Below are 27,756 nucleotides of genomic sequence, written 5' to 3'. Positions count from 1 at the left end.
AAAAAATATTTTCAATTTCATAAATTATTTTCTACTCTAGTAAAAATAAAAGATGTTTCTCAAAAAATATTTTTTATTCATAAATCAAACACTAAAAATCATTTATGGAAAATATTTTCTACTCACCAACCAAACATGAGAAAATAAGTCTAAAATCTACTTGTTTTCCAAGAAAACATTTTCTAGGAAACATTTTCCATGGAAAACATTTTCCTTCATACCAAACACACCCTACATCAATAATTATTTTCTTAATAGATGTGTCAATTCAAAAGTAAACAAGTAATTAGAGACAGAGAGAGTACTAAACATTGTCGGAGCCGAACAGCATCAATCACATCGATTTAGGCAAATATTCATATGACAAGAACTTATCCCCCACTCCCACCTTAATATGTTGTTTCAATTTATTTTCAAATTTCATTGATCCTATTTTAAGAACACAAAATCCTATCATTAAATGAACAAATTATAAAAAGTTAAAAAGTTAAAATTGGTCCAAAATTACAAAGAAGGGAAGAAAAGGAAAAATAGAAATTTGGAAAATTTAGAAGAGAAAATGTTTTTTCAAATAAAATTTTGGAGGTTTAATTTAATTTTATTATTTTATTTTCTATGTTAGCCGTTAAAAATGACAGAATTTGACGTGTAGTTAATGTATTACACGCATCATTGACCATATGAAAAAAGATTTAAGAAACGAAGTTTCAATATCTTCGGGTTTCAGTTGGCAAAAGATTAAATAAAAGGGTTTAGAATACAAACTCATATAAATACAAGAGTATATTAGATCATATGTGATGTTGTGATTCACGATTGGCTTGGATATCACGCTTGATACATATTATCGATTGACATGAATACCATGTCTGGTACATATTATAGGTTGACTTGGGTATCACTCTTGATATAATTTTCTACATTGATTGACTCGAATACCACTCTTGGTACATGTTTGATTTTCTTTGTGTGTGAGTTTCATGAGTGGGTCGAATTTATTTAGTCATCACATGTTGATCTATGAATGTCTCAAGTAGTGTGGTTAATGCTGGAATTCTTGTGTCATAAATGATATTTGAAGGGATACTTAGGTTGTTTGAGTTACTCGAGGGATGTGTTAGAATTATGTATTGGGTCAAATCAAGAGCAATAAATACGAATTCTACAAGTAGTCCACCATATGGACTAAGGGCTAATGGTTAGGGTATTGGCAGGGGATCATAGAAGAGGTGATATATCGATTGATAGAGTTACTTGATGGATTTGAATCAGTAGGGTAATTTTGGTGTTGATAGGGTGAGCGATTTTGAAAAGTCTTTATATGATAGAAAGTTAGATTGTGATCGGATAAGAGGGTGATTTGAATTTCAATGATAGAGTTGACGGCGGAAGGAGTTAGGAAGGCTTGGGGTAAGCTCAACCATGGTAATACTTGGTAGTAAAGGCTATGGTTAGAGAATTGGGGTTGTATAGCTTCAAGTTGTATGATTCTTTTGATTGTTTACATGATATCGCAAGTATGTGTTGTTGCATTAATACTATTTTTTGTTGTACCACTTTGCATAGTTTGATTGCAGGATTTGTGATGTTTGTAGGGTCCAAATGATGATCCGTGACAGCTTATACTCCTCTTCCTTTATAGTGAAAGTGTGTCATCTTTTCAAAATTTTGATATTCTCGTAGAAGCTCGTATACCTGTTTAGATTAGTTTCTAAGGTGGAGTTGTATATTTTACAAAGATATTACTATCAAGACTTAGAGCAATTTAGTATCTAAATAAGGTGATATATTGATATTTCTTTACTTTTGCGTTAACCGTTTTAAATTCAATGGTTAAAGAATTCTCTCGTGTTTGACAACTTGATGATTTCTTGTGAACAATTTAAGACAATCATTAATGGTAACTTTCACCTCGTTCTTTATCAATACCATTAAAATAATTTGAGACGATTATCAATGGTAATTTTTTACTTTTTTTGTTAACCTAAATTATTTAATCTCATTGAAGAATTATTCATAACTTATTAAGTCTCAAAAAATAAAATAAACATTATATATAATGAAAATGGATGTGCCGGAAAGTCACAACACTCAAAATACAAATATTTATAATAAATATGAATTTGAAAAGTGTGATGCATTATGAAAAGTTAATATAACTTATCAAATAGCATAAATTGGACAAAATATTACAATATAGATCATAATGAGATGATTAAGATCTCTTGTAGCAAAAATTCATATTTGCTAGATAATTGAGATTTCTTATATCAATAGTATCATTAAACTTAATACATTTATCTACAAAAATCATTTAACTATATTTATTATTAAATCTATTTAATATAACAAAATAAATTATTTTTTAGGCCATATAAACATGAACCCTTAAATAATTAATTTTTTAAAAAGCCATTTTATCCTGTTTATCAATGATCTAGTTCTCTGTTTCCAGTTACAAATTAAAAATAAATAAATTTTGGGTGTAAAATTCATATTAATAATAAATTAGAAAAAAAAAACATAATGTGTTTTTTGATAATTTATCATGTCTTGTTTAATCTATTTAATAAAAAATATGTTGAGTGAGCTTTTTAAATAAAAGCTTTAAGTTGAGTGACGGTTCAGATACCCCAAACAAGAAGCCACTTAGGATTTTTTTCTTTTTCTATCCCGGAGGGCGGGTCTCGTGACAACGCCCATGATTGAGACAAGCGTAAATGAGAAGAAATTCTTTTTTATAGTCTGTTAATTTTCTTCTTGTTGCATCTCGTCGATACGATAGGTTGATTTGACATACAATGAAGTTTAATAAATTTTCATAGTTAAATAATCTTTTAATATATTAACTTTTTATTGAGAATGTCGTTTTTCAAAATAGATTTTTGTGAATAAAAAAATTTGATAAAAATTTATTAATACATGTATTATTTAGTGGTGGGGAAGTCATAATTCAAAAGTTTTTATTTTAATCAAAATAGAGGCAGCACGTTGTCTTCCCTTTGAAGACTATCTCCATTGAGATTCCTTTTAGCTGAAGAGAAACCTACCGTTTGGTATAATATACTTTTACTTTTTAATTTTGAAAAAACAAGTAAGATTTTTTATTTACTTTTTTTTGTGTGTGTGTGTTTGATGTATATCAAAAAGCATTCGGATGATATATATCTTTTATTTTGATACGTCTCTTTCCACTCAGATATACTTTTTTTTTTCCTTTCTGATATATTTCTCCTTATGTATCTAGATATCCTATTTGTTCTTTAATATATACCTCTTCTATGTTTTCAAATGTTCTATTCCTTTTCGTATACATCTCTCCTATCGAATTACATCCCTTCCATATGTATTTAGATGTCTGCTAATGTATTCAAAAGTAAAGTGATATATACGAGATTCACAAATTATAACTTAAAAAATAATAGAAAATTAATATAATTAACTCTTAAGTAAATTATATAAAATATTATTATACGATGCTTTAATAATAAACATTCCACTTTCTGGATAAGCTTATTCAGGTATTGCTAATATGACACTATTATCACTGGTTTTGTTATGACTATAATACAATATTTTATAGTAGATAAATCCTAAATATGTTATTACGTTAATATTTACATAAACGATGATATTAATAATAATAATAATAAAATATTATAAATGACAATTATGTAAATATCAATCCATGAATTTTACTCTCTCATTTTTTAGCTTAATTAATAATATTATCCAAAATGATCCTTCTTCTTATGCGCCTTTTTCTTGTTGTCGTCCTCCGCCTCCGTCTTCTTCATTTTTTTTATTTGTTGTCGTCCTCCTCCTTCATCTTATGAGTCTTTTTCTTTGTTTTCCTCCTCCTTTATTATTTATTGGTATATATAATTAATTAGTGACTGTTTAGAGGTGATTTTGAGTTAATCAGAATCGAATAATTAGTTTATACTTCCTCTATAGTTGAAATATTTTCAAATTTTTTAATCAATCAAAATGCATAGTTAGTGAACATCTCAAATATACAATATTGTATAGTCAATGTATACATATTTAATGATTTTTATTTTTCTTATATAGAAAAACATAATTTTATTCATAGTAAACTAATTACTTTATATTTGAAAGTATCACTATTTACCAATCAATATGTAAAAAAAAGTTCATCCATGGTTAGCTTTTACCTTTTATGTTCACTTTTACTTGTCACACATAATTATTGACGTATGTATTTTACCAAATTATCTTTTGTTAAAGAATGTCTTGATAAATGATTGAAAAATAAATATTTTAAGAAATAAGTATTTAATATTAAGAACAAAACATAATATTTTTTTTTAATGTCAACACTGACAACCAAAAACAAGAATCTATCATATACTTATATAAAAGAGAACCATAGGGCCGCCTACGTGGTGCCACCACAAGCAAGCATTTTCTTTTAAATTTATTTCCAAAAATATCATTTTCCTTTTATAGAAAGATGTGACTTTTATGAAAAGTTGCGACTTTTATAAAAAATTATGACTTTTATAAAAGGTTATGACCTTTCTGATGGATTGTAACTTTTTCAAAGAGTGACATATTCAATAAGACACAACAAGCATTTTTTCACTCTACTTCTTTTGTCTATAAATAAAGGGATTTCCTCTCATTTTAGAATAACGAAAATTCTGAACTTCTTCTTCTTCTTTTGCACAATTGAATATTCGTGTACTTTGCTCCAATTGAATGACTCACTGACACAATTGTATTTGTATCAATACGCTTGTGAATAGAATTGTTCCATCCTTAGGGGATCTATTCCTTTAAATTTTGAATATTAGAGGAGAATAATTTCCTTAAAGGAACATTGTGTATTTAGTGGGTTCAGTTTTTCCCTTTCTTTTTCATTCTACTGTTATAGATCCCGATTATTTTTTACAGTCACAACTTTATGCTTATGATATTATTTATTATTTTCGAGTACATGTGTTTAATTTTGTTGTTTATGTCTCTGTAAAGTTAATTGTTATAAGTATTTGTTAGTAAAAATAAAGACTACTCCCTCCGTTCGGTATTGTTTGTCATGGTTTCTATTTTTAGAGTCAAACTATTAAAACTTTGATTAACATTTTAAGATGTATTTTTTCATCATATTAATATGCAAAAAATTGTAATTTATAGTACATTTCATATAGTTTAAGAATATTTAATTTTTTTGTTTAAAATATCGAATAAATATGAGCCAATTTACCATTGAAAATTTGTCAAATTGATTTTCGATAAACGCAACATGACAAACAATTCCGGACGGAGGGAGTATTTATTTATTAGAAAACTAAATATATCATGTTTATGTTCATTTAATTTTTCAAAATATCTAATAGTAACACTTTCCAGAGGTAAAATGATAAATTATAAAATTAAATTAAAAATGATAAGATGTTATAATTATCATTTTCTTTTATATTATTAATATTTATTACAACGTAATTTTATATGTTAGACAACATAGTGTTTTAATTTTAATATCAAATAAATTTAAGTACATATTTTATAAATTTTGTGATATCAAATTTCGGCGATAATTTTAAAATAAGGTCTAGTAAAAGTGAAAGCACGAGATACTATCGTTTCTACTTCTTTAGTAGACGTAATTCTCCTGCCAGATCCAAAGCAGAGAGAGAGAGATGTGGTAAATTTTTGGAGTCTCTTCCCCAAGATACAAGAAAAATACTTGCCTCTCACCTCAAATGGCGGTTCCGATTGAAGAAGCCATAGCTGCACTATCCACATTTTCTCTAGAGGTAACAGTGTTTTGAAAATTCAATTGTTTTCAGTAAGCATGTTTTCCTAATTGGTGAATTTCTTCATTTGTCGTTATAATTTCAGGATGATCAACCAGAAGTACAAGGCCCAGGGTTTTGGGTTTCAGCTGAAGGAGGTGCAACTATTAGTCCAATCGGTAACACTTCCTTTTAGGTTTTCAGTTCTAAAAAAAGTATTTTTTTTTTCTCCCATTTGTTATTGTAGTTAGTAATTCAATAATTTGCTTGATCTTCCTTTCTGTTTGCAAGCCTAAATGAATTTGCCTTCAATATTTATTTTTGATGAATAAGATTGTATTCAACAGTATTATTATTATTTCTGGAATTTCTAGAGATGAAATCAAACTGCCTCAAGTATTATCTTAACTACTTGAAAAGTGTTTTTTTTTAACGTTTCAAAATGAATTTGGCAGAGTACAGTGATGTGGCTGCATATAGGTTGTCCTTATCAGAAGATACTAAAGCTATTAACCAGCTGGTATGTGTTAAGAAATTGTATCAGTATTCTGCTGCTGAAATTGCATTCCTTTTCTTTGACGTGATGCTGAAATTGTTTGCAGAACACACTTATACAAGAGGGGAAGGAAATGGGTTCCGTGCTCTACACATATAGAAGTTGTGTTAAAGCACTTCCTCAGGTTAGTAAAGAATTTCAGCTTTTTACTGAAACTTTTTTGATTTTTTAATGAGATAAGGTTTTACATTATCATTATCTTTTACTTAGCTTCTATGCTTTTTATTTTTGTTTGCGTTGGTGAAAATGATTACAATATGTGGTGGTGGTTTGTAGTTTATTTCACAATATTTTTTTGTATATCTATATATTGGTGGAAACTTTGTGAGAGCAGAAACAATGAGCAATCTCAATTCAAGCTTTAAAGTTTAGCTAGAACAAAGAGCATAACCTTGTTAATTAACTAGTATAATTTCCTCACAACTGCGCCCAAAGCATATGACCATGTTAGTTGGTCTTGTTTGCTAGATGTGTTAGGCTAACAAATTTTTGGTGATAAGTGGACAGAGTGGGTCAGATTCTGCATTTCCCCAGTCAGATTTTTCATATTGATAGATGATGATCCTTAAGGTTTCTTCAAGTCTGGAAGGGGTTTCAGGCAGGGTAGTCCAAGCTTAACATTCAAAAAGGCAGAGAGTTTGGGATGGTTTAAGGGCCTATGCATTGGCAAGAATGGAGAGGAAGAGATGGTACTTACACTTTCTATATGCAAATGATACTTTACTTTTTTGTGAGGCAGAAAAAGTCCAGCATTGCAAGCAGTATATTTAGCATTAGTGCAGAATGTTGCATTTGAAGAATTAGCTGATATCCTGGGGTGTGAAATGAACAAGTTTCCTACAGTTTATTTTTCATAGGGATGAAGAAAAAAGACAAAAATATTTGTCCATGAGTAACTGATAGATAAACAAATAATTTGTTTCAGAATTTTTTTTAGATGTACAGATAAATTAACCCCTTAGAAGAAATGATATCTGTCTTTTGGAGAAGACTTTTCCTAATTAGTAGTGTGCTTGATGGAATACTAACATATACGATGTCTCTGTTTTCTGTGTCTACAACATTATATAAGAAGAATTCTATTATACATTAGTTTTGATGGGATGATAATGCTGATAAAAGGAAGATCCATTTATTAAGGTGGCTAGTGCTAAAAAATGATAAGAAAGAAGGTCACAGTAAAGTGGCTTTCAGCCTCTTCCCTTTCATCATTACGGTCAAGTGGCTTTCAGCTTGGGAGTGAGGAATTTGAAATTTCATATCAAAAGCTTGCTATTTAAATGGTCGTGGAGATACATTAGGGGTAGTAAAGAAATTTGAAAAGGCTTATAGATGATATTTATCTAAAGATGGATGGTTGGAGGCAAAGTTCTACATAGATGAGCAGGGAAGGGGGAGTTGGAGAAGCAGATTTCCAATCCTATTTAGATGCTTTGTGCTTAAGGAGGCTATGTAGCTGATTTTCACACAACCTCAGGCTGACAATTAGAATTCTAGAGGAATCTAAATGACTGGGAGCTGGAGTTTTTTTGTCTAACTTATCAACTGGAGTCAATCTCAATTATTCAGAATAAGGTGAATTGTTTGTTCTGGGTGAATAGCAAGGACAGAATGTTGTATGTCAAAAATTGCTACAAACTGCTGCTAAAGCTTGTAGGTCAGGGGGTCTCTACTTGACACTATATGGAAAACTAAAGCTATGTCAAGGTAGCTTGTTGTGGATGGATTGTCACTAGGGATGCTTGTCTAACTCAGAATAATTTACAGAACAAGGTTTTGTTTTAGTAGTAAATGCTAAATACCTGAAGAGAATCAGGAATCAGTGGAACATTTTTAATTGCTGCTGAGAATATAATTAAATAATAAAAGTGTACTCTTTCTAACAGCTTAAACTTTAAGCTTTTAGATGAGATGGTCTCACACTTCAACATAGTATCAAAGTAGGCATAGGTGATGAGATTCAATCTCATCGTCACCCATATCAAAAAGATTTTCACGTGCTTGGTTCATGTAAAAGTATCAGGCCCGCATGTGAGGTGCATGTTGAGAATATAATTAAATAATAAAAGTGTGCTGTCTCTAACAGCTTAACTTTTTAGATGTGATGGTTACACACTTCAACAATTGCACTGTAGAGTATCCTGAGAATGTTAGGAGCTGCTTCTTAATGTGACTGGTGTTTCATTGGTAACGCCTCTGAAGATCAGGAGTTTACTGGAATGCTGTCAAAGTGAAAGGATGACTAAAAACTTGAAGCAGATTTGGAACAACTCTAATATGCATTTTCTGGACTTTATGTCTGGAAAGGAACAAGGCTTGCTTTGAAGAAAAAGTATGCACATTTCTAAAATTTAGAATACTTGTTTGCATTATTTATATTATTGGTGTGGTAAGAATATGCTAGATAATCTGGATCAGTACATGGACTTCTTAAGTTTTTTAGAATGGGTCTCTTGATACTTTTATGGTTGGAGTTTTTGTGTTTCTTGTATTTCTTATATCATCTTGGTAGTCTATTAATATAACTTGACCTTTACAAAAAGGTTCACAGAGGTCTCTAAACTTAATAAAATGATGAAGGACTGACAAATTCTCTACTAATCAACACATGTAGCATAAAGCTCATAAAGGTAGCTTCGCTTTAAACCAAAGTGCTCCCATCGTGTTACCTCGGGTCCACATATAAGGAGATCTAGGCAGGTGTCCCTTGACTTGTAGACTTCAGTAAACAATGCAAGCCATTTATTAAACAATCCAATCATAGCTGCTTTATTCTTTGATGACTTCATACCTTAACTAGAAAGGTAACAAATCATACAATTCCTTTCAAATTCATAAAATTCCATATTTAATATCGTTTCTTGAATGAGTTAGGGTTTATTAAATTGGTTCAAGTCTACATGTATATGCAATTACTTCTTCTATGTGAGGATAAGCTAGCTATTAAAAGTCGTTGTGTTGTCACTCAAAGCGATGCAAAAGAAGGGATTATCGCTTCATGGGTGAAGACATGTGCTTTATAGAGGTGTTTGCTTCTAACAGTACCCATTAAGAAAAGTGTGCGCTTCACACATGATGTGCAAAGTTATCCCAACAAGGATCAATCAGTTCCTTGAATCTAAACTTTAAAGAGTTAGATTAGTATCAAAATTATTGTATATTGGATGCTAAATTTTGTTATTTTAATCGTAATTTGTATTTTGTAATAAATTCATATATGTTGGTATGATATAATTTTCTGTAACTTGTGCACTTCACATCGTAGCATCCATTTCACTGCTTTAAGGCTCATGAACCTTCTTGTTTTTTTTCTCTTTTAAAACTATTGAGCTATATTATTGTCGCGTTATTTAGTATTTCATCTACTCCTGGGCTTTTGTTCAGTGGTAAGGAGCACATCTCTTGATGTGTCAAACTGTCAATGAGGCGCACCTCAAGAGTTTGAGTTCTGCTATTAGGAAAACACCAGGTTTTTAAGTGGAGAAGGGTGAGCTCAGTATGCATCAGATTTTGAACCGTGTGCTAGTTGGTCCTTTGGATTTTGTCGGTTATCAAAAAAATATATTTTATCTAGTTTTTCATTTTCTTTGTACTTTGTTTGGATGTTCATTGTGTAGTTAAATGGGTATATGAAGCCCCAGGAAGAGAATTCGTGCTGAAAGCTTATCTTTTTGAGAGATAAAGTTCCTTGTTCAATTATTTAGACATATTGACGGCAGATTGAATTTGTTAATCTTTCTTCCTTGGTACATATTTATTTGATGTTTGCACCATGTTTTTGCCACTGTCCTACTTTTTCTTTTAAAAACTTGTAATAGTTAAAGACATAGTATTGCAGCTTCCAGATTCTATGAAGCAAAGTCAGGCCGACCTGTATCTTGAAACTTACCAAGTTTTGGATTTGGAAATGAGCCGTCTACGTGAAATTCAGAGATGGCAAGCATCCGCAGCATCTAAGGTTTGAACTGGCTTTTCTGTTTATCTATAATCTATACTAATGATGGAAATTTCTTCTCACTCAAGCTTTTCTGCTCGATCTGTCTCAATGCAGCTGGCAGCTGACATGCAACGTTTTTCCAGACCTGAGCGTCGTATTAATGGTCCCACAGTAACTCATCTTTGGTCTGTACACGTGTTTTATCTTTTCATTAGTCTGTTCTCTTATACTTCTAAAATAGATTAGTCTTTTCTCTTTGTTCTGTATTGTGATGATTTATTACTGGGTAAAGATTACATGTTACTATTATGTATTTACATTCTTATAGTTATTGCATTTTTTAGGGTCTGTATAATCTTGGAAAATGTTGACAGGAGGGAGAGTGGCCCTCCACCTCCAATAATGAGGTTTGGGGTTTGAGTCACCAATATAGCAAAGTGGAAAAAAAAAATCACTATCCTGGGTACGGCTGTTTTTTGCGTTGGGGTTAAGGTTTACCAAATCTGAAAAAAAGATCTTCGGAAACATGCCAATTTTCTGTTAGTCTCTTCTTTAGCACAATTGGAAACTGCTATTTATATAGAAGAATTTATTTTCAAAAATTTAGATAGGTGTTGATACAAATTTGGATAAGTCGAGATTTACGGAATGTAGTACTTGGTCCGGTTGCTGAAAATTTGATCTTAAAATTAGGCAAGTCAGTCAAATCCCTCTCTACATAGATTTGACCTAAAAATCCAGTATGTGATTGCTCTTTTGGAGATGGTGTTCGTGCAGTATTGTTTGATTAATCTTTGTGATGCAAGAAGAGACCATTTATTTGCACAGATCCAAATCATTTGATGAATACTTCTTTCAAATATGCCACACCACCTGATTTCTGATTATTACATGATTATTTTCCCAAATAAGAAGAAGAAGAAGCATACAGTTGAGAACAGCTGAAGTTTAATTGTGAAAATGAACTTTCACCTTTACTAGTTCATTTAGTTTATCTTTTCTGTTTTATCGAGCTTATGCTTGGTGTATTTTCTTAATTTTCCATAATGGCTTGAATCACTAACTTCTCACTGATCATTAGGGCATACATTTCAAATGAATTCATTGCAGGTCCATGCTGAAATTACTTGATGTTCTGATCCAGCTTGATCATCTTAAAAATGCAAAAGCTAGTATACCTAATGACTTCTCTTGGTACAAAAGGTGTGTGTCATAGTTGTTTGTATTTCATGAGTGCTCAACTTTTCCATCCTTGCCATTTAGGGACAATTGGTTGCACAATGGCTTAACATGTTATAAATTGATTACTTACAAGTAGTAATGTTTTTATCAGTTTATTAGTGTTTGTCAATCAAAAAACAAGGGAATTATTAAGTTACTATTTTTTTTTAAAACCCAAATAAACAAGGGAAGTATTTGAACAAAGTGATCATTTTAAAAGAAAATCAATGTAACTGATGATACAAGTGATCATTTTAAAAGAAAATCAATGTAACTGATGATACAAGTTCTTTCATTTTCACGACAACCTCATGTTTGGTGTTAATTCATGAGAAGGTCTTCCTTAAGTTGATTGCAATCAAGAATTTCTTATTTGCATATTTTATTGAAACACTCTTAGTAGCATATTTCTGGGGTAATATCTTTTAAGGAGTTGTATGTTCTTGCTCAGTGTATACTGAGTGTGGTCACTCTTTGCTCCAAATTTTTGTTCTGATTTTTCAATTTGAAAGAGTTCTTGAAAAGATAGGACCTGTTGTGCCCCCTAAAAAATTGTGTAACCACCAAATCTTAGAGGTAACCCCAAGACCCCCTTACCCAGAGCATCTAAGGGTGTGGAAAAGGCAAGATCCTGGTTTTGAACTTTGAACTACCAGTCTGCCAGGATGAAGGGGCCAAATCTTGGTGGGCCCCTCACGGTGCAAAGGAGAGAACGATGGCCAAGAAGAAATGGTAAAAGCCACAGGTCCCACAAATCTTATTTAATTGTTTGTTTTTTCTGGGTGCTTGAACTAGAGAAACAATTGAGTATCTCATGAAGCATCAATCATAAAATTTTATGTTTATAATGAAGTAGCCTAAATTTGGAATGAAATGAGCCTGAATAGAGCACAATAAATGCAGAGGATTCTTATAGTCCACTAGACTAGTTAGGGATTAAGCTTAGTTGATCGATTGAATGAAGCAGCTTAAAGAAATCTGTTACATGGTGGTTCTTCATTTCCCCAGTATTTTGTACTTCTCACAACACCAGGAAGTTCAATGTAACCATCCATTTAATAGAACTTCTTCCTATGTGAAAGTGTTTCATTTGTTTGTCATATTCAATATGCCAGGACATTCACACAAGTTAGTGTGCAGTGGCAAGATACAGATTCAATGAGGGAGGAGTTGGATGATTTACAGGTATATATCTACTTCTCGTGTATGTTTAGGTTTTTGAATCATGTTAACTTGCATGTATTTGTATGTGCTGAACATGAATCGTAACATAATTGCAGATCTTCTTGAGCACGAGGTGGGCTATTTTGTTGAACTTGCATGTTGAGATGTTCCGTGTCAACAAGTATCCTTCAAATGTTGATTCTCTACCCAGAGGAATGGTGAATCAATGTTGCTGCACTGATTGAATTCTGTTGCATATGAATGTTATGTATTTATGACTGGATGCTCATGCCCTAAGATCTGTCATGATAAATTCTATGTTATTGGTGGCTAATCCAAAGAATAAAGCTCAAATGAAGGAAAAAAACTAAAACTATCGGAGAAAGGCGGGCCTTTTTAAATTTAGATGCTTGCGCCAACTGATTAACCATTCTTGTATTTGATGCTAGACCCGACCCGCTATCTGATGAAATTAATTACCTGCACAACATCAGTGCCTCTCCAGTAATTCTCTCAGCCAAGACTAAATATGATGACCATTCCGATGCAGATTGTAAGTCCGATCTTGAAATTGTGTTGCAAACACTACTCAGAAGTGTTATTCCAGAAGCAGAGAGACCACTGGTTTATCAACCTAACTCTGACTTCTCCTCTCACTCTTGTAGTTCTCTCTCCCATGGAACCAAGTAGGTTCGAACTCTTGCACCCAAGGGTGTTGCCTAGTGGTCAATGAAGTGGTTGAGAACCTTGAGGTTTTGGTTCAAAACTAAGTGGAGACGGAAAACACTAGGTGATTCTTCCCATTTGTCCTCTGGCAGAGTTACTTGGTACTTGTTGCTGGTGGGAGGTGGCAGGTATCCCGTGCAATTAGTCGAGGCGTGCGAAAGCTGGCCCGGACACCACGGTCATAAAAAAAAAAGTAGGTTTGAACTCTCACACAATCACAACCCATGTGATAGTGACTTTGAGGTGGACCAAAATTGTAACCGTAAAGGATTGTAATTTTTTTGGTGTCAACATGTCACTGTTTGAGCATGAATTCTGAACATTATCCAGCATATGGAGCAAAGGTGGCAGCTGCAACTACAACAAAAAAAATCAGCATGCAAACAAACAAAGAAAAAGAGATCAAATAAGGATATAGAGTTGGAGAAATTAAAATTCTTGGTCAATTATGATGAAGTGAAACTCTGAAAGATGGGGTGATAGCACTGGAAGGGGTAGGTTTTTCAAATCCCATTCTAAATGAAGCTATAGATGCTCAGTTGGTATTTGTGGGGTTATATGAAAGCAATAAAACAAAACATTGAAATTTTTAATCCGCAAGTTGAAAACTGATATACTCTGCCAGTATGTCTTCAAGAAACCAAATGAGGAATGGACATCTAGCTTATCTCAAGTGGGAGATATTGCATGCCCTCAAGATACCAATATTGAGGAATGGACATCTAGCTTTTCACAACAGGTGTTTGGAACTGGATGGATTGGCTGGCTGAATTACAATCTAGTGGCAGTAGTGGTGGGGAGATAAAACTATCGAACAAGAAAAGTTGGAGCTGTATAGGAGTGCAACACGGATCCTACTATATGCTCGAAAGTGTCCAAGAGTATTTTAGGTGGTGTTGCACAGGGGTTTATGGCCTTCATACAAATCCTCAAAGAGCGAAACTTTGGGATGAGCTTGCCGTAATTAGAGGACCATGGAATGATCAGTGGGTGATAGGGGGTGATTATAATGTTTGCAGATATGAGAGTGCATGTTTAAGCTGCACCAGAAGATCAAAGGCAATGAGAGGCTTCTCAGAAACAATTGAAGATCTGTGCCCTATAGACATGCCTTTAGAAGGTGCAGCCTTTATCTAGTCTAGGGGTGAAAACACACTCTTAAGTATCAAGAATAGACAAGTTCCTAATTGCTAATGAATGGAGCAACACCTTCTGGAAGGTTAAACAGACGTTCTCAGATCATAAACCCATAATGCTTGAAGGTGGAGATTGAGAAATAAACTCCTCATACATCAAAGTTCAAATTTGGGAACATGTGGCTACAAGTTGATGGGTTTATAGACTAAGTTAAGGTGTTGAAACTGATAGATAGTCTACCCACCTATATTCTGTCCCTATGTCTTATCCCCATGCTTGTGTTGAAACTGATAGATTCAGTTAAAAGGAATTTTTTGTTCTAACTTTGGTGAATAGAGTTATCTAGTACCTGTTGTTGGTGGGAGGTGACAGATGTCCCATGGAATTAGTTGAGGTGCGCACAAGCATCTGGACACCACAATATCAAAAAAAAATTTAAAAGGAATTTTCGTGAAGAAGGCAATAAAACTCACAAATTCCATTTGGTAAAATGGAAAGCAATAACACAACCAAAGTCCCAAGGTGCCTGGGAATCAAAGACCTCACGACCCAGAATGAAAGTATGCTTATGAAACGGCTAATGGAGGTACTCACAGGAGGATCATCCCTTTGGAAGAAGTTGCTGAAGGAAAACATGGAGGGGTGGAGTCAAGGTTTTTACTGAGTTGAGTAGTCTCCGGCCCCTTATATTCTTTGGTGCACCCATAGAGTTCCTTGTTGTATAGAAGATTAGGTGGAGTTTGTAGAGAATCATGTTTTTTTTAAAAGATTCTTTACCTTTTGGTATACCCCTTGTATACAGTCAGTTTTGGCCATGTTTATGTATGAAAATACATTTACTTGATAAAGAAAATGCTAAGAGAGAGCACCTGATAGCTATAAAAGTAGGATCCGTAACCAGTTTGTGATGTAGCCAACTTGGATGTCCTGCTTGATTGGCTCAAACAATTGGAACTGAATAGAATCCGTTTGAGAGGATTTTATATTAGAAAGGTAATCAACTTTCCAACCTTGATATCATTGGTCCGTTCTTTTAGCATTGTATTCCAAGTGTCTGAAGTACCTTTTATACTAAGCCACTTGATTGAGTATAGCACAAATGATGGAAAACTGACACTGTTGATGAAGCCAGAAAATGTCCATCTCTTTTAGGATTTCTGTTGTCTGACCACTAATTTTGTTCTTTGCAATATTGTTTTTGTCGAAATGTCATTTACTTTGGTGGTAATGTTTTCATGTATGTGAAATTGGTATGTTCATTTTCTGTGCACTACTTTTCCTTGAGCTCCTTGACTTTTTATAGTGTTGAAGACATTCTTCAAGTTCTAATTGTTTTCATAGTCGAGTCTTTGGAGTTGAATTTTGCACTTATATTTCCGGAGAGGCACACACTTCTTCGTGTTTTGCCTGTCCTTGTTGTCCTAGCGGCATCATCAGAGAAAGATAGTGAATCATTGTACAAAAGGGTGAAAATCAACAGACTTATTAACATATTTAAGGTATGTTCATTTGTTCTTGTGCAAATTTTGAACTGAACCTTTGAGTGCAGTAATCTTTTTTTTCATGTTCTGTTTCTTATTATGATATGAACTTTAATACTGTGTACTTTTGAGACACTGGAAAATGTCCTTATTATCTTCTTCTTTATGCAGAATGATCCTGTGGTACCTGCTTTCCCAGATCTTCACCTGTCTCCTGCTGCGATTTTAAAAGAGTTATCGACATACTTCCCTAAATTTTCTGCACAAACTCGTCTTCTCACTCTTCCAGCACCTCATGAGCTGCCACTGCGTGAGGCACAAGAATATCCTTTCTCTGTTTCTGACCTTTAATCTTCCTTTGTTGCTTCTCATGTTGTACAAAAAAATTTTTTGGGTTCATGTGTGTCAGATTTTGTTTTCCAAAATTTACTTCTTATTACTGCTAATAACTTGTAAACAGATTCTCTTGAAACAGAATAGAACTTTAGCGCCTGCACGTTTTCTTTTCATATTCCAGTTGAATCTTATCAGCCGAAAATCTATTTTTTTTGTAGGAAATAGTTAAAGAAAGCTTGCAATGTCCAGTTCCTTTTTTTTATTTCAACTTTTCCCTCTCTTCTTCACCAACAGTCTCATATACTTTTCTCTATGAACTTTATCACTTTTTAAAGTTCGACAGCCAAGGAAAATATTATTCTAGTTTAAAGTGGTTTCACGTTGTACTCATTTCTTGAAGCCCGCCCTCCCCCCTTCTCTCTCTCTCTCTCTCTGAGTAGTAGTAGTCCGCCCTCCCCCCCTTCTCTCTTTCTCTCTCTCTGAGTAGTAGTAGTTTGAATTCATGAAACATATTTGGCCTTCGAATGAGTTTATTGTTTCTTTTTTAGTACATAAATACAGTAAGCCATTTTAAAATGTTTTTACTAGAGATGCAAGTATTATAATTTTTTTGTAAAATATTAGGCAGTTCACAGTCAGTTTTATTCTGAGTTTAAATGCTTTTTGAAAAGTACATGTTATATATAGGAGTTTAGTTTGTATTTTTAGCTTATAAGTTATATCTCAATATACTTTCCTTGTGTTTCTTCTGTTTTGTCTGATAAACTTCTTGTACTATCCACTAGAAAATTTTCAAGGGATTCTTTCAAGTAATTTCTTAACGCCATTTACTTATCAGAGGCAATATCTGATTGTCAACCATATTGGGGCAATCCGTGCTGAGCATGATGACTTCACTGTTCGTTTTGCTTCAGCCATGAGTCAGGTTACTCTCTCTCTCATAAGTCACGCACATATGGATTAGCAATATTTTGATCTAGACTGATTAACAATGTTATGAGAGACTGGGCGAACTTTGTTGATAGTTACGTGTAAATTATTTTGTAGTCCATAGATGATAACCTCTTAGGATAACTGCTTTTCTCTTTTGATTAATTGAATTCTCATAGTTATCAAAAAATACATTATTATATTTGAGACTTTGTTGATAGTTTTGTGTAATTGTTATACCCAAAAGTTTATTGTGGCTACTGACGTTCTAACAATTAGCATGTCAAAACTTCATTATCATTTGTTTTAACTATTTGTAGTTAGAAACTAAAACTATTATATATAATGTACTCCCTCCATTTCAATTTGTTTGTCTAGATTTGACTTAGCACGGTATTTAAGAAAGTACGGAAGACTTTTGAATCTTATGGTCCTAAACTAAAGAATATGGAATATACCAAAATGTCCTTTAATCTTGTGGTCCACATGTGGAAAGTTGGAATTAAGAAGACTGAAAAGGAAAGTAAGACTAACAAACTGGTTCGGAGGGAGTAACTAAGAAGAGTTCGATAATTATATATTACATGTCTGACTTTTGATTCTACAAAATAGATTCACATTTAAAATCTCAAAAAGAGATACTAATTAAGATTCACAGTTAAAAAAACTTAACAATATTAATTTCAATGCATAAAATAAAAATATTTCAGCAATGTTACAGACTTCTTTACAGGTACGTATCAACCTGGGTATCTGTGAATATCTCTAAGGGTACACACACTTTTTTACCAGCTTTGGCTGTATTTTAAGACATTCACATCATCACATGAAGCACCCATACTCATATCCCGTCGTCCGTCAAGAGTACATCAAGAGAAATGGATTATCCATGTAACAGAAATCTTTAGCTTAGAGATGTATGATGGACATGTTAATTTCAGAATTTACTGAACTTCTTAATTTAATTTTTTAGTGTAGCTAGTCAGTCCTGTACTTCAAATATGAATTTCCCTTTCAAATTAATATGAGGACTTCATTGCTACAGCAGGGACTATTGAATCTAAATTTCAAGTTAAAACTAATTTTTAAGGAGAGATTGGAAGATACGAAATTTTGTTGAATTCAGATCGATGGATTTATTTGTGAAAAACTTATGGAGGAAAAGTAAAGAATGGGGAAGTAAAAAAGTATTATATTCTTGAGCATTGGCATGGCAACCAACACTTCTTATCCTTTTTCTTATCTTTTGTTTCTTTCCTTTACTCTTAAAATATGTCTGGAACAGTGTTCTGGCTGTCAACATTCTTCTTTTTGTTCTTTTATTATGGTTGAGAAATTAGAAGAAGAAAAGAAGAAGAGATATTGGGAATTGATTTGATCGATCTATCCCTCAAGTTGATTGGATGAAATAGCTGTTACAGATTATGTAAATAAGGAAAGAAGATATTAAATATTACACAATCTTCTAACTGCCTAATTAAAGAGATTAAGGAATATTCTCATATCTAGATTATTTAATCAAACCATATTTAAATATCTCATATCTACACTATCCAAATATACCATAATTATTACTCCCCCTCAAGTTGGAGCGTATAAGTTATATACTTCTACTTTGCCACAAATATAGTTAATTCTGGATCCTCGAAGTGATTTTGTGAAAATGTCCGTCACTTGATCCTTTGAGTTGACAAAACTTGTGGTGATGCATCCAGACTCAATCTTCTCTCTAATGAAGTGACAATCTATCTCAATGTGCTTCGTTCTTTCATCGAACATTGCATTAGAAGCGATATGTAGTGCAAGTTGGTTTTCACAAATCAATGTCATTGGTCAACTCCTCCCATCTTCAATTCTTGGAGAAGTTGTCTCAACCATATAAACTCACACGTAGCTAGTGCCATAGCTCGATGTTCTGCCTCTGTTCTTGATCTAGCTACGATAACTTGCTTTTTACTTTTCCAAGATATTAGATTGCCTCCAATCAGAATATAATAATCTGAAGTGGACCGGCCATTAGAAGGAAATCTTGCCCAATCTGCCTCAGAATATCTCACAATGTTGGTGTGTCCTTTATCTTCATACAATAACCTTGTCTAGGAGAGCTTTTGATATATCGGAGGATGCAATCTGGTTGCAAAAGTTGGCTAATTACACTAACAACAAATGAGATGTATGGTCGTGTTATCGTAAGATAGTTGAGTTTGCCAACTAGTCTCCGATATCTGTTAGGATCTTTTAGAGGACCCCCCTTCCTAGAGTAAGCTTAGTATTTGGATCCATTGGACTGTCACATGTTTGCGATCCAACATACCAGCATCTTCCAAAATGTCTAAGGCATATTTCCTTTGAGTAATAGCAATACCATGACTAGATTGTGCCACTTCAATGCCCATAAAGTATTTCAACATGCCCAAGTCCATGGTCTGAAAGTGACTTGAGAGGTGTTGTTTGAGTTGAGCTATACCTTCATAATCATCTCCTGTGATAACACTATCATCAACATAAACAATTAAAAAGATATGTTCGCCATGAGATGAATGCCTATTGGACACAGAGTGATCAACTTTTGTTAGGATCATTCCAAACTATTGGACAACAACTCGAAAACGACCAAACCATGCTTTGGAGACTGCCTGAGACCATAAAGGGATCAACGAAGTTTACAAACTAGTCCTGTGCAACAAACCTTGTTGGTTGCTCCATGTATACCTCTTCAACAAGTTTTCCATATAGGAATGCATTTTTGATGTCCAGTTGAAAAGTAGGTCAATGCTTTATTGCTGCCATAGAGATGAGAAGACAGACAAAAGCCATCTTGGCAATTGGTGAGGAAGTATCTCCATAATCGATGCCGTGTATCCCTTAGCAACCAGTCTTGCTTTGAGACGAGCAATAACTCCATCCAAAGCTACCTTAACTGTGGATACCCAACAACAACCAACTATGGTTTTGCCTTGAGGTAAAGCAACAAGCTCCCAAGTACTATTATCATGCAAAGCAGTCATCTCGGCAATTATAGCTTTGATGCCAACCTGGATGAACCAGTGCTTCTGCGATAGTCTTAGGAACTTTGACAGATGATAAGTTAGTAAGGAACACATGATATGAAGGTGACAAACGATGATAACTTAAATAAGAATAAACGGAGCTTGATTGGCGGTAGTTCTAGTACCTTTGTGAAGAGCAATGGAAAGATCATTGGATAAGTGCTCGACCGAAGCAGAGGTTGGAATAGTTGGGATGGGAAAGATTGCTATTGCCTTCTGATTTTCCTTATTAGGAGAAAAACACGGAGAAGTCTCGAAAAAAATAACATCGGCAGAGATCAAGTACTTATTGGTAGAGGGATCAAAGCATTTGTAACATTTTTTAGACGAGAATACCCAAGAAAGACATATTTAAAAGCTTGTGCTGAAGTTTATCTTTTATGAGGTAAGGTTATGAACAAAACAGGTGCAACCAAACACGCGTGGAGGAAGAGGAAACAAATTTTGGTTCGGATAAAGGACTGAATGAAGACTCTGGTACTTCAAAACAGATGAAGGCATGCAATTGATTAAATAGCAAGCTGTAATAACAACATCACCCCAAAAACGTAAAAGGACATGATTATGAATGAGCAATGTTCAAGCTGTTTCAGTTAGATGTCTGTTCTTTTGCTCAACAACTCCATTTTGTTGAGGAGTATGTGCACAAGAAGACAAGTGCAATATGCCCTGGGATGACATAAAAGAAGAGAGAGAAGTAGAGAAGTATTCTCGGGCATTATCACTGATTAACTTCTTAATGGAAATACCAAATCGATTGTGAATTTCAGCATGAAAGTCTTGAAAGATAGAGAATAACTCAGATCTATTTTTCATTAAATATAACCACGCGCACCGAGAACAGTCATTAATTAAAGTAACAAAAATAATGAAAGCCTAAGGAAGAACTAACATGACTTGGACCCCATATATCCAAATGAGCGATTTTAAACATAGAGGTGGCCCTACTATTGACGCATTTTGGGAAAGAGGAACGGGTGTGCTTACCAAGCTGACATGTCACATTCTAACAAAGATAAACTCGATAAACTGGGGACCATCTTTTGCAATTTCAGAAGACTTGGATGACCCAGTTGACTATGGAGCAATATGGTCAGAATCAAGAATCCATTGTTCCTGAGACGCAGACTGTATGACATAAGCAAATGAGTTACCAGGTTGTGTTGTGCAAGCAGTTGATGATTGTTGCCTTGATGTTTGATATTGAAGGTAGTCATTATAGTCTGCTCCAATTAAAGTGATAGATTGAGATGGTCCATCCATTATGAGCCTTTTTTTTGTCACAAAAAGAAGTATTGGAGAAGAGAGAGATGATACTTGACAAATTTTTGATTTGATTGGTTTAGCAACCAGTTGGATCAGTCCCTCTGTTTTTTTTATTCAGTTTCTGTTACTAAAATAGAAGAATATTCAGAGAGAGGCCAAAAAAAAACTAATAGCTTTGATACCATGAGAATTTAGAAAAGAAAAGATGAAGAAGAAGAGATATTGGGAATTGAATTGATTGATCTATCCTTCAAGTTGATGGGATTAAATAGCTTTTAGATAATGTAAATAAGGAAAGAAGATAATAAAATATTACACAATCTCCTAACAGCTTAATTAAAGAGATTAAGAAATATTCTCATATCTAGATTATTTAATCATACCATATTTAAATATCCTCATATCTATACTATCCAAATATACCATAATTAACAATGGTGTTGGGGTAAACAGTCCTAACTTGTTTGAGACTCGTGCGTAGTAGTTATTTTCTGGTATTTGGACAGGGGAAGAGGCAGAGCATGGGGATGGGACAAGGAAGTTGTACCAAACACAAGTGGCAAATGAAAAAAAAGAAGAGCTTTTGGGGAGAAATTTAGTTTCCAAAGAACTATAACTGAAAAAGAAACTAATTACTGGCACTCAAGGCTTTAGTCTAGTGGTAAGAGTGTACTCCATGTCCCATGATGTGCGGGTTTGGTGCATGTCACGGGTTCGAACCCTGCCGCAAACAAAAGACTCTTATTTAAGCGGAGAAGGGTAGAGGACTGGGTAGTGCACATTTTGAGAATGAGAGTAGGGATGCAACCATTTTCCACTGAGTTTCACAGTGCACCATTGGCCCTCTGGAGATTCTGATTTTGAAAAAAAACTAATGCTGCTAGAAGAATATACCTAAAAACTTGAATCAGGAAATCTAATTAAGCTCCGTTTTCGAGTTACTTTTTGCCTACGATATGGAAAACGAAAATTCAGTAAACTAGTATTTTGTGAATACACTGGGTATGTTGCATATAAATCGTTATTAGGTAATGTCCCTGATCATATTATTTCTTGACTTCCTTTGCAGCTTGTCTTGCTAAAATCAATTGATGGTGTGGATGTAGAGTGGGTTAAGGAAGTCAAAGGAAATACTTATGACATGGTTGTTGAAGGTTTTCAACTCTTAAGCAGATGGACTGCACGAGTTTGGGAACAGTGTGCTTGGAAGTTTTCTCGCCCATGCAAGGATCCTGTTCCAATGGAGTCACATGACATGCCTGCATCATTTTCCGACTATGAAAAGGTTTTAGTATAATTTTTATGTAGCTGATTGCTCTCTTACATGTAATGGTGCATCTCGGTGAAATTCTCATTCTCTTTTGCCTCCTCTCTCCCCCCAACACAAAAATAAGAAATTAAAATTGAAGAGAGCTACTTCCTTTTTAATGCATCTGACATGATATCTGTTAATATTCTTAAATTGAAATGAAGGTGGTACGGTACAATTATAATGCTGAAGAAAGGAAGGCTCTGGTTGAACTTGTAAGCTATATCAAGAGTATTGGGTCAATGATGCAAAAGGTGGACACTTCAGTGACCGATGCCTTGTGGGAGACAATCCATGCAGAGGTGCAAGATTTCGTTCAAAATACGCTGGCGACAATGTTGCGGACTACCTTCCGGAAAAAGAAAGACCTTTCTAGGTGGGAGCCGCTTCCTCCCTTTTTTTGTTTTTGAAAGTTTTTCTTACTATGCTCATATTAGGTCAATGAATACTCATATGCAGTATGCTCATACTTCATCCTGGTCAAACTTTGAATGCATGTTTTGACTGGACTAGGATACATATTTTCTTTAGGATCAGCTTGTCTTTAAAGCAACATTTTATTCCCAAAGCCAAACAACAAAATGCACAGTATAATCTCACAAGTGGGGTCTGGGGAGGGGATGGTGTAATCAGATCCTATTCCCGAATATCAAGCGAGCCTATTTTTTATAACTTATTCTACGATGAGCAAACAATATTTAGTTAATGAGAAGATCAAAAAAAGGACAAAGAGGGTGTTTGACTTAGCTTAACCAACTTTTAAGTAGTTTTCTACCCTCAAGAGTGTTTGGATATTTTAAAACGACTACAAAAATTTAGAAGTTAAAAGTAGATACTTTTTATTTTTTAACTTAAAAGTTACTTCTAAAAAGCTACTTCTTTTAAGAAAAAGCCAAACGGACCCAAAGATAGTCCTCAATAAATAAATTGAATGACATACTATTTATATCTTTACATAATGGCCTGACATATGGCCTGACATACTATTTATATCTTTACATAATGGCCTTTACTTTTACATATGGCCTGACATACTATTTATAACTTTACATAATTTCTTTGTCTTCTAGTTATTGGCTGTTTCTGCTTTTATTATTCCAGCTGTACTTCTGGGATGTAGTTGTCTTCTCCGTCACATTTTGTGCATAGATGATCTGGGTATTTTTGGCCTACTAATTTATAGTATCTAGTCATCATATTTTGTGAAATAAAATTTTTTCTGATAGCTCTTGTGGTAGGTGGTTGCTCTGGTTTCAGCAGGCTTAGTATCCATTGGCGTAGTTCTTCCATATCTGCTGTTTTTAGCTCTCTGCAATTGGAATATATCATCGTCTGATCTCGATTATAGTAGCTCCAAATTGCATTTCTGTTTAGATAATTATTCGATAATTCATTCAAAATAGTAGCTATCCCAATAGTTCTTTTATTTGCATAGAATTCTGGGATATTTACTCTTTGTATTTCTTCTTGTATTTCTATTTTCTCCGGGATTAGCATTTCTTTGGTCAAACCTATCTTGATAACTTGTATTATAGGTTTGATTTCGTCGTATAATATTTCCGCAGTTGCTGAATAAAACTTTATATAAAATAAGGTTCCTTTAGTTATTCTTTTGTAATGTAGAAACGCTTTGTATAGTTCTGGTATCTTAGCTATTTCTTCACCTGTTATCGTGTAAACTGTACTTAAAAGTCCATAATTGTAGCAAGTTGCTACTAGATTTGAATTGGTACATGGTTGTGCTATGAGTTTATTATATCCCTGTAAATGTTGGGTTATATAATCTTCATTTGGATTTTGGGTATTTTTAGCTCTGGGGTTTAGATTCAAAAAGGTTTGGATTTTGTGTATATTTTCTATATACGTCCTGGTGATATGGTTATATATTTGTTTGTGTGAATCCAAACTGGTTTTGTAGGTATATACTTGTGGGGGAACAAATACATCTTTTTGGGTATATTCTGGAAGATATAGTCTGGAGAATAGTTTATTCATATTGGTATTTGTATATTTTGTCTTACCATCTTCTTTTTNTTCTTTGTCTTCTAGTTATTGGCTGTTTCTGCTTTTATTATTCCAGCTGTACTTCTGGGATGTAGTTGTCTTCTCCGTCACATTTTGTGCATAGATGATCTGGGTATTTTTGGCCTACTAATTTATAGTATCTAGTCATCATATTTTGTGAAATAAAATTTTTTCTGATAGCTCTTGTGGTAGGTGGTTGCTCTGGTTTCAGCAGGCTTAGTATCCATTGGCGTAGTTCTTCCATATCTGCTGTTTTTAGCTCTCTGCAATTGGAATATATCATCGTCTGATCTCGATTATAGTAGCTCCAAATTGCATTTCTGTTTAGATAATTATTCGATAATTCATTCAAAATAGTAGCTATCCCAATAGTTCTTTTATTTGCATAGAATTCTGGGATATTTACTCTTTGTATTTCTTCTTGTATTTCTATTTTCTCCGGGATTAGCATTTCTTTGGTCAAACCTATCTTGATAACTTGTATTATAGGTTTGATTTCGTCGTATAATATTTCCGCAGTTGCTGAATAAAACTTTATATAAAATAAGGTTCCTTTAGTTATTCTTTTGTAATGTAGAAACGCTTTGTATAGTTCTGGTATCTTAGCTATTTCTTCACCTGTTATCGTGTAAACTGTACTTAAAAGTCCATAATTGTAGCAAGTTGCTACTAGATTTGAATTGGTACATGGTTGTGCTATGAGTTTATTATATCCCTGTAAATGTTGGGTTATATAATCTTCATTTGGATTTTGGGTATTTTTAGCTCTGGGGTTTAGATTCAAAAAGGTTTGGATTTTGTGTATATTTTCTATATACGTCCTGGTGATATGGTTATATATTTGTTTGTGTGAATCCAAACTGGTTTTGTAGGTATATACTTGTGGGGGAACAAATACATCTTTTTGGGTATATTCTGGAAGATATAGTCTGGAGAATAGTTTATTCATATTGGTATTTGTATATTTTGTCTTACCATCTTCTTTTTTTGTAGTTGATCCTCCTGTAGATGTGCTACCTGCAGCTGTATTTAACATTTTGTTATGGGTTTTAAGGTGTTTCCCAACGTCACCTTCTAGCTCCGCATGTTTAGAGTCATGCTGATTTACCAAGGAAATCAAAACATTACCTTAGGGATAAAATGGCTAGAGAAATTTAAACCATATAATATAGAAAATGAACAATTAACTATAACTTATCAAAACAAGAAGATAATTATCAAAAGAACAAAATGAATAATGAAAATCTATATACTTGCAAAGATTATTGTAGAAGGATATTACAACAGATATTATACACCAATGATAGATACAGGAGCAGAAGCAAATATATGTAAGTATAATTGTTTATCATAAGATAAATGGGAAAAATTAAAAACACCTATGGTGGTAACAGGATTTAATAACGAAGGAAGCATGATTACGTATAAAGCAAAAAATGTAAAAATACAAATATGGGATAAAATACTAACAATAGGAGNTGCAGTTGCTGAATAAAACTTTATACAAAATAAAGTTCCTTTAGTTATTCTTTTGTAATGTGGAAACGCTTTGTATAGTTCTGGTATCCAAGCTAATTCTTCACCTGTTATCGTGTATACTGTACTTAAAAGTCCATAATTGTAGCAAGTTGCTACTAGATTTGAATTGGTACATGGTTGTGCTATGAGTTTATTATATCCCTGTAAATGTTGGGTTATATAATCTTCATTTGGATTTTGGGTATTTTTAGCTCTGGGGTTTAGATTCAAAAAGGTTTGGATTTTGTGTATATTTTCTATATACGTCCTGGTGATATGGTTATATATTTGTTTGTGTGAATCCAAACTGGTTTTGTAGGTATATACTTGTGGGGGAACAAATACATCTTTTTGGGTATATTCTGGAAGATATAGTCTGGAGAATAGTTTATTCATATTGGTATTTGTATATTTTGTCTTACCATCTTCTTTTTTTGTAGTTGATCCTCCTGTAGATGTGCTACCTGCAGCTGTATTTAACATTTTGTTATGGGTTTTAAGGTGTTTCCCAACGTCACCTTCTAGCTCCGCATGTTTAGAGTCATGCTGATTTACCAAGGAAATCAAAACATTACCTTAGGGATAAAATGGCTAGAGAAATTTAAACCATATAATATAGAAAATGAACAATTAACTATAACTTATCAAAACAAGAAGATAATTATCAAAAGAACAAAATGAATAATGAAAATCTATATACTTGCAAAGATTATTGTAGAAGGATATTACAACAGATATTATACACCAATGATAGATACAGGAGCAGAAGCAAATATATGTAAGTATAATTGTTTATCATAAGATAAATGGGAAAAATTAAAAACACCTATGGTGGTAACAGGATTTAATAACGAAGGAAGCATGATTACGTATAAAGCAAAAAATGTAAAAATACAAATATGGGATAAAATACTAACAATAGGAGAAATCTATAATTTTGAGTTCGCAGTTCTTGCATAATGTTTGAGGATGTACTGGGGAAAATGATGGGAAAGTGGAGCTAAACACGTTAGATGAAGGGTGATATTAACATGTAAAAAGGGAAGCCAAAGTGGTGGAAGAACTGGGAAAACTTGAAGCTAGGGTCAGTCATTGAAAAACAGAAAAAGGGAAGAAAAAAAATGTGATTGTAACTTGTAGGGTGGCTAAGACTATATTTTACAAGTGAAATTGGTTTACTAATGAGTAAGAAGACCACATGGGGGTTTGTGGGATTAGAAATTTGTTCTCGGTCCCTTTTGGTCTTTCTATGCTTTGTTTGTGTTGGGTAATTCTTGCCTCAGGATTAAGAAAATGCTTTAGCATTTGAGAAACATTTAACTTTTCATGTGAAGCCGA

The 27,756-nt window shown here is 33.5% G+C and overlaps 1 protein-coding gene across 3 annotated transcripts in view; it reads left to right on the top strand.

Moving 5' to 3' along the window:
• The first annotated feature begins 5,602 nt into the window (after positions 1 to 5,602).
• LOC107004613 (protein PIR) overlaps positions 5,603 to 27,756 on the top strand; it is a 43,526-nt gene continuing 21,372 nt past the window's right edge. For 2 of the 3 annotated variants that reach the window (XM_015202887.2, XM_015202886.2), the window contains exons 1-14: positions 5,603 to 5,783; positions 5,869 to 5,941; positions 6,218 to 6,282; positions 6,365 to 6,442; positions 10,157 to 10,276; positions 10,370 to 10,440; positions 11,366 to 11,458; positions 12,592 to 12,661; positions 12,757 to 12,821; positions 15,807 to 16,002; positions 16,156 to 16,307; positions 17,152 to 17,245; positions 22,636 to 22,851; positions 23,040 to 23,251. In XM_015202887.2, coding sequence (XP_015058373.1) covers positions 5,730 to 5,783; positions 5,869 to 5,941; positions 6,218 to 6,282; positions 6,365 to 6,442; positions 10,157 to 10,276; positions 10,370 to 10,440; positions 11,366 to 11,458; positions 12,592 to 12,661; positions 12,757 to 12,821; positions 15,807 to 16,002; positions 16,156 to 16,307; positions 17,152 to 17,245; positions 22,636 to 22,851; positions 23,040 to 23,251 — 1,559 coding nt within the window. In that variant the 5' untranslated portion in view covers positions 5,603 to 5,729. Of the gene's footprint in view, positions 5,784 to 5,868; positions 5,942 to 6,217; positions 6,283 to 6,364; positions 6,443 to 10,148; positions 10,277 to 10,369; positions 10,441 to 11,365; positions 11,459 to 12,591; positions 12,662 to 12,756; positions 12,822 to 15,806; positions 16,003 to 16,155; positions 16,308 to 17,151; positions 17,246 to 22,635; positions 22,852 to 23,039; positions 23,252 to 27,756 lie in introns of those variants that run through there. The other variant, XM_015202888.2, reaches the window with a different exon arrangement.

Source organism: Solanum pennellii, chromosome 11 (assembly GCF_001406875.1).
Source record: "Solanum pennellii chromosome 11, SPENNV200".
Classification (NCBI taxonomy): domain Eukaryota; kingdom Viridiplantae; phylum Streptophyta; class Magnoliopsida; order Solanales; family Solanaceae; genus Solanum; species Solanum pennellii.
This window is presented reverse-complemented; position numbering and strand designations above follow the sequence as displayed.